At 28.4% G+C, this 8661-nt stretch overlaps 1 protein-coding gene across 1 annotated transcript in view; it reads left to right on the top strand.

Moving 5' to 3' along the window:
- The first annotated feature begins 443 nt into the window (after window positions 1–443).
- The window catches only part of LOC111632208 (enhancer of polycomb homolog 1-like), a 185905-nt gene continuing 177687 nt past the window's right edge, over window positions 444–8661 (top strand). Inside the window, exon 1 of the mRNA XM_023376587.1 lies at window positions 444–883. Within this exon, the coding sequence (XP_023232355.1) occupies window positions 731–883 (153 nt within the window). The 5' untranslated portion in view covers window positions 444–730. The remainder of the gene's footprint in view (window positions 884–8661) is intronic.

Below are 8661 nucleotides of genomic sequence, written 5' to 3'. Positions count from 1 at the left end.
TTTTTACTAATTTCTAATTATAATATAAAATTTATTATTATTATATATTGCTTTTTTATTAAAATATTGTAATATTGTTTTCTTTCTTATAAAACAAAAATTGTGAATTTAAATCATTTTTAAATAAAACGAAATTTTTAAGTTAACTAATTGATAAGTTACAAAAGTTGAAATAGGTTATTCTAAATAAATATCAATTAATTATTTTTAAGGCGTTTATAATGAGTTACATTTTTTTAATTTTAAATGTCAAAAATTAAAAATAATTTAATAAAAAAATAATAAATGCTTTATTTGATTTTATAAAATATTGTGATTTTAATCGTTCAAATGTTTTATTAAAGCACATATATATATTTTTAACATTATTGTTTTTATTTTATTTAAAAAATAAATTAATATCTTAATGATTACTTTTTAAAATATTCAATAGATGGCGCCAGCAATCACCTTACCGGATCGAGTGCTAGGAATTGTGGGAGAGAATGGAAGAAACGTCCGCCATGATGGGCGCTGAAAATTTCGTTCTGGTTGTGTTACAAAAAAGTGTTGTGTTATCAAACCGAGCATGTAAGACGTCTAAGTGTTAAAATGGCAAGAAACTAGACAGTATAAGTCACCGCAACAACCTCGAATTACCCGTCCAGACGGGATCCGAAGGAAGTTACTGCGGATTGAAAGGGGACGTCGCTAAGCCTCGTGTTTGTTCTGGTGATCGTTTGATTAGAAGATGAGTAAACTGTCTTTTCGAGCTCGTGCGCTGGACGCCACCAAACCAGTACCAGTATACTGGTCGGAAGAGATTCCGGACTTGCCAGATTTTGCCGCAATTAATCGTGCGGTTCCTCAAATGCCCACCGGAATGGAAAAAGAGGAAGAATGCGTAAGTAACAAAGAAGCCGAAAGGTGATTGGTCGGTCGTTTGTGATGGCGGGACATTGAATCGAGGGTTCGAATCGGTAGATGGCCTCAATATCGCTGACGAAGTATTTTTTTTCATTTAAACAAAAACAGTTATATTAATACATTTTGTACGTTAGCACATTATTTTTTCCCCATAATTTTGTGCTAGTGAACGCACATGAGATAGATGCAAATAAACAAGTCAGAATGAAATTAAATCTTAAAAATTAATCTATTACATAAATATAAATGGATATGAATTATTTTCATCGAAATAATTATGAAATCGAAATGTAACATGAAATATTTTGCAAAATGAATTCCATTTTTCTTTAAATGTCAGTCCTTTTAAACTTCAGAAGTGTCTTTAATTATGGTCCTTAGAATTACAGGTTGAATTACATTATACATACAAATACAATAAAACATATACACATTTTTATGTGTGAGTTTATGATTCCAGATTTCTATTTTTGCATTTTGTACATAATGGATTGCAGTTCTTATATGAATGTATTAATGTTTATTTGAATCATTTCTAGCATAGTGTCTTGATAAAATATTTAACTTGTCACTTGCAATACTATAATTATTTTATGTATCTTTACAATACTATAATTATTTTATGTGCATATAATAATTAATCTTCCCTTAAAATACGTAGATAGCAACAATAAACAGTGTAATATAAGAAGGAAATTAATGTGTAGGCTTTAGATTGTAAATAAATATATTTTTGTTTCTGACATTTTTTCTCTGATTGTTAGTTTACATTACTTCTAAATATATTTGATTTTTGTAATTAGTAAGTTTAATTTTAATTCATACTATCTTGGTGCTTAAATTTTTTCTATCTTGAATAATTGTTTTATTTTGACATATCGCTTTTTAAAAATTTTTTAATTATTAATAATTTCTGTGTAAATAATTAATGTTTTACCTACACCATTTACTCAAAATATTGTATAAACTATAATTTTTATCATTGAATTGTATATAGATGACACTAATGCCATATTTTTAATGAATTAAGTAGAAAGTAATTTATATTAGACTATTTAAAACACATGCAAAGATAACAGGAATTAGAATGTGAGCAGCTAACATCTGTCTGTTGTTAATTTTTTTTTCACAATTAGTTTTTTTTAAAATTCTTGTATATTATTTAGTATTTATTTTTATATGTAAGATTTGTTATTTTGATATTAGAGATATTTGCATATCTTGTTTTTAAAAATGAGATCCTATACGATTTTTGAATAAATAGTGGTTTTCATTTAAATAGTATAAAATAGAAATTCATCTGTTATGATTCAAATAATAATAATAATCCAGTTTGTCTAATATCAATATGTTTGAATTTTACAGTACTTTCAATTGAATAAGTTGTATGGTTTGATTTCATTTATAGGGCAAACAATGTTAATGATTTTCAGTTTTACCGGTATATAGTTACAGGTATCTCTTGCTTAATGCAGTTTTGCTTAAAATTGGATTTGATTAACACACAAAATTAATTGTGGCAATCCTTTTATATATGCAACAGAAGTTTTAATTAATATGGCTTTACCAGTTGTCTATGCTTAACATAGATACTGCATTTGATTAATATGATTTTGATATATATGGTAGCATTGAGAAATTAATTAATTATGTTAATAAAGGGATACTTGTATATTATTTTTTAATCACTTTTCCATTTTTCTATTAGATGTTTTTTAAAAAAAGCTGAAAATGCAATATAACATTAATTAGGGAATGTTTAGTCATTTCTGATAGATTTATATTATTGGGCTGCAATTGAAAAATTGTCAACCTATAAATTTCCACTGTTGTCCATTTGTTCATCTTTCCTTAATTTTGAGAACAGAGTTAAATAGATGAAAGACGAGACCAGATATCAAAACTTAGGGGCAAGGGCCTCAATTAACTATATACAAACTTCCGATGAAAACCAGAAGTCATGTTATTTTAATTCAAAAAATTTTTCCCTGAAAGGTGTTATATAGATGAGCAATACAACTGTATTGTTAAAGGAAAAGTGTGATGTACAGGGGCAAGCCATTACAAATTTGAGGTGGAGAGCATATTTAAATTATATAAATTAAAAATATGATTAAAAATTTCAGCCCAGTATTGTGATGTCACAATAAATAATTGTTTGTTAATACTTATTTTTAATATTTCTAGACATTTTTATTTTTACTTTTGTTATGTTACAATATGTTATTTGATGTATATATATCAAATATGTGTGTGTGTGTGTGTGTGTGTGTATACAGTAGAGTCCCGCTAGTCCGAACTAATTTGGATGAGTCCTCTTCAGATTAGCAGATTTTTGGATTAGCGCCGAATAATTGAAATAATGCAGAAGTAAGCAGTAAAACAGGTCCACTTTATATAGATCCAACAACACCATCAATGACTTTTGTTTCTGTTTTTGTGTGTAGATCTGTTGTATAGATCTGCTGTTTTAATAGGCCATGTCAAAGACTGATTTATTAATACAGTACTACAAAAAAATACAATTTTTTTGTTGTTGTTGTGGAATTCAAAATTTTTTTGTATTGTTAATACCATTTAAATTTAACTGGAAAATACAAAAAATGTATATTTTGCAAACTAAAAAATTTTCTCTCTACTGACTGAAACATGTTTGGATTAGCGGTGTTCGGACTAGCAGGACTATATATATATATATAAACATTTTACAGTAGGAAAGAACTTCACTTTGAACTATTGAATGGTCATTTTTATCAAGCATTTTATATGAAACGGATGGAAATTTTTGACAGTAACTTAATTATGATTTTAAATTAGTTATTCAAAGCTTAATGAGTTTAGAATTATTGTACATTTTGATATAAATTTTAAAAAATAATCAAGAGAAGCAATTTATTGAAAATTAATTTTAAATTTATTTTAAATCCTTTAAATTAGCAAGAAGTACACCTTACTTATTAATATATAGGTATAAGGCAACATGAATTGCAATTTTCTTGTTGAAAGTTTCTTTTAATATATAATGTTGTACTTAAAAGTGATTTAAATCAGTTTTTTTTTCAACTGCTGCTCCACAGAAAAATTTCACTAGACTGCAGAAAATTATTTTACCATACTGAAGTTTGTGCAGTTGATCATGAGTGACATTTGAATAGTAATCTTGAGGTACTGTTCTACTTTATGTACAGTAACTGTAGATAAGCATATATAAGCTTAATAAATAAGCATAATTAATAGGTCCATGTAAAATTTTCTCATTGTGAACCAGTAAAATTATGGATAAAAGTTGAAAAACACTGATTTAAACTGTTCTAGGAAAACTATCTTCAAATACCTCTCACTGGTGTGTAAGGTGGTTTATATGAGATGAAACTTGGTGCTTACAAATTACAAATTGTGCATGAAATTAAGTGCATTGACAAACATCAACATTTGCAGTTAACATTCTTGACTGTATTCAAGAAATCAATTAGTTCTTGAACAATATTTGTATTCAGTGATGAAGCTATATTCCTTGTATTAGGAAAAGTTAACTGATACAATTTCAGCATCTGGGATCTGAAAATTGAGTGCATTTTGTGAGCATGAATAAGATAGTACACACCAGGGATCACTTTATAACAAAATTTTTAGACCATTTTTCTTTCAAGAAAAATAAAAGGTCCAAAAACTTCCTTAAAATAACTTGGATATGCTTGAATTATTTGATATTCCTCAATTGAAAGAAATTTAACAAATTAGTAATATTGTGGCATGCAGATTTCTTAGCCAACAAATTTCCTAGTCAGTGAGGTTATAGTGACCCTATTCCATGGTCATCTTGCTCCCCAATCTCCTGTTTCTAGTTTTTTTATTTTTTGGAAATTTATATAAAAGACAGCTTATATGCAAAGAAAATTATATATACTGTATTTACTCGCATATAAGACGAGGTTTTTATTCATTTATCACAGCTTCAAATTCCTAGGTCGTCCTATACACGCGAGCAAAAGATTCTCTGCATTTGTGTATTCGCATTTTTTACTAGATGCTTACCATTTTGTATTTAAAAACATAAGTATTTTATCCAGGTCATTTGAATCGTTCTTGTATATTGTCAGGAGTAAAGATGAATAGCAATAGGAAAAGCAAAGCTTTTGAATTGAATTCCAGGTTGAAATTCCTAAATCACATGGGGAGCACCATGTAAGTTTTAATCCATTCCCACGTGAAAACAGATAATTATTCAGAAATCAGAATTCGGAGAAACTCGTAAGTGTAATTGATGGAGATTGGATTCGACTGTTAAGAATTGGCAAAAAAAGGTTCCTGATTGTCCAGCTTTACATGAACAAATTATGTCAATTTTACAATATTTTTAAGTTTAAAATGCCAGTAATTTTTGCGAGACAATGTGTGCGTTTACCTTCATTTGATATTTTGCTCGTTATTAAACAAAATAAAATTAGAATTGTGTTAATAAATCTAATTATCTTTATTTTGATCTTTAAAGTCACACTTCATCCTACATGCGAGTAAATATGGTACATTGCAAATTGCTTTACATTGAAATATATATATATTATAAAATATAAATATATATTACAAAATACTTCACAAGAAATCTATTACAAATTGGGTATTGTACATTCTATTAAAGATGCCCGTGTCAAAATTTATGAAATTTCTTAAGTTTCTGTGCCAAATATTTTGAGTCATTACTTTGTTAGTTTTATCTTAAAATTTCACTATTGTTTCATTGAAAATGATACTAAATGCAAATAAGTCAGTGATATTTTAATTTAATGTATTATCATTCAACAAAAGAAAACATTGTATCATTTGAAAAGTGAATACTGCATTTTTAAAAGCAATATTTGACTATAAAAATAAAACAGATGTAAATACTGATATCATTTCAGTGTTGAGTGATCTTTATAATATACCAACAAAAAAGATAGTATAGTATTCTCCATAATACTGTATTACTATATAAAAATTTTTCGTAATGAAAAACTTTTCTCTATTTACTATATTTTAATAAAATTGTATAATTTATGATTTCAAAAAAATTATTAACAGTGATTAAAATTTAACAGTTTAATGAATATTTTTTCTTGCATTTCTTATAACTTTTATGCTGTAGACATGAATTAAAAACATTGTTGTAATGTAAGGTTTTGCTGGTCACTAAGGTCAGTGCTGGCACAATAGTAACTTGCATCTTAGGCTGATTTTTTCCACCCCCTATTCCAAAAGTGGAATAGGTACCAATAAGGGGTGAGAAAAATCAGCCTAAGATGCAAGTTACTATTGAGCCAGCACTGACTTTATTGACCTTATTGAGCGCTTTCTAATAAAACTCTTTTATTATTTTTGCATGAACTATTTTAAAACAACTTTGAAGCACATTTATGGAACTTCACCGTATTCAGGTTTAACGATAACATTAAAAGTGCTCAGCAAATAAACACATAGAAATAAAACACCTTAATTTGTTGCTGAGAAATATATATAATTGAAAAACAAACGTTTTCAGCNATTTTTATTCAACTAATATATTTATAAATAATATGTAGCCAAAAAAAAGTAGCCTAAGCGCCAAATGATAATTTTTACGTCAAACAAAAAAACGTAGCCACAAGTCTTGCAACGGTGGAAGAAATACTAAATAAAGCTGCAGTTGTGACTCAGTGGGTTATAGGCCCAAATGTGGGGAAAGGAAAGAAAGGACAAAAGATAAAGAAGTGAGAAAGGTTGGAAAATTAAGGGTCAATATTTTCATAACAGAAGATCTACTTAACCTTTCTCATAACTTTTTATCTTTTGTCTTTTCTCTCCTTTCCTCAAATTTGGGTCTATAATCCTTTGAGTCACAACTCCAGCTATATTTAGTAATCCTTCCTCATTCACATACCTCCAAGTATTTGAAAATATTTCCTTTTCACTCAAAAATAAAATATGAATGAAGGTTTATGACTTTGTGAAACTTCTTTTTTGAGTTTATGCCGTTGAAATAAATAAATAATAAATTAAAACATTTGTCGGTTTTGTTTACACATTTATTGGGCCGCATTGGAACTTGCCTTGGGCTGCAGGTTGGTCACTCCTGATTTACAGGGTAATAAAACAATTAGCGGCTTAATGCTGTTAGTAATAGTAGTTAGTCAGCATGGGCTGCACTGACATTTTGTGATGTTAGTAGTAATGTTTTACCTGTACTCCCTAACCTTGAAAGATAACACCTTCCTCTCAAATTTCACATAAAACAGATGTTAATTGTGTAAGTTGAGATAATTTACAGCACATTTTTGAAATTTGATGTTTATTTTTGCATTTTTGAATCAAATTACAATAAAATAAACATAAAAGTATTTACCAGGGCTGTGGAGTCGGAGTCATGGAGTTTTTGTATTTTAGCCGGAGTCGTCAAAAAATCCGCCAACTCTGACTCCTTTTTACTTCCCAACTTCTTTTGTATATAAAACAGAAAAGTATTGGAATCGTGTCAAATTTGATCCTCCAAGTTTTTTTTTTTGCAAATCTACACGTTTGGTGACCTCTTGAACCCCTCAAAAAGTCAATAAAAATTCAGGGGAAAAATTCACTTTCGTGTATATGTTGGTGTCTAATTTGTTTAACTTATTTATTTTCTGTTCTGAGATATTAAACAATATCTCAAAATGAGTAAAGTTTAAGAAACAAAATGTGGCACTGTGGCTTGCATATAAAGGGGCATTAATACTATTAAATTTTGGTTTTTAATTAAAGGTCGACAGAGTGAAGACATAAAAGTGGTCATGTGTCATATCTCTTAATGAATATTTTACTCGCTATTAGTGTTCAAAATTAAAAAAATAATAATAATAAAATTTGTCTGTACCCTCAAAGTAAACTTTTTGTCATTTTATAATAGTACAGTAAAACCCGTTAAGATGTTCTTGCCTAAGATGTTAGAACATTCTTTGTGTAGCGTCTTTGCAATCTAAACAATAATTTTGGTAGACGATCAAACAGCAATTAGTTAGAAAAACATTACAGTTTATTTAAAACAACTTTCTTAAATTCAGATACATTTCGGGTTGGCTTGTATTCTCAACCCCTCTTCAGTGCTGTTAAAATTACAAAAAACAAGATGAGTTTCACGACATTGGTAAATAGGACGTAACAAAAACGTGGGGTGACAATAACATAAAAAACTTACATGTTATATAACGGTACAGGATATGGTATAAACCAATAGAGTGCGCCACCATGCGTTAAAGATTGTTTAAAAGCACACCCCCTTGTACGGAATGTCAGGTATGGTTTAAATAACAATACTTGTCAGTATACTGTTACTCTGTGAACACCGGATAACACCAGTTGCCAATTTTTACTCTGTTTCATCTTCATCGGGAATAATGCATTTTAACTAAAAATGTAAATGTGTATATCAGGTCAGTTCATAAGTTCATGCGCATTTTTATCTACAAAAAAAGCAACAAAAAATTTTAATTAAATCTTATTTCAATCTATAATGTATTCACCATTATTTTGTACAATTTCTTGCCATCTTGATGATAGCTTTTTAATCCCGTCTTTGTAAAATGATTTCGGTTTTGAATCAAAATATTCAGAAATAGCCTTTTTTACATTGTTCTCATCCTCAAAAGTTTTTTCTTTTAAAAAATTCTGCAAACTCCGAAAAAGATGATAATCACTGGGATCAATATCTGGCAAATATGGTGGATGAGGTAAAATTTCCCAGTTGAAGCTTTTGAGTTGAGCAGTTGA

Source organism: Centruroides sculpturatus, unplaced genomic scaffold (genome assembly GCF_000671375.1).
Source record: "Centruroides sculpturatus isolate CEXI.00-Female unplaced genomic scaffold, Cexi_2.0 scaffold407, whole genome shotgun sequence".
Taxonomy (NCBI): domain Eukaryota; kingdom Metazoa; phylum Arthropoda; class Arachnida; order Scorpiones; family Buthidae; genus Centruroides; species Centruroides sculpturatus.
Note: the sequence above shows the minus strand (reverse complement) of the source record. Positions and strands in the feature narration are given on the sequence as shown.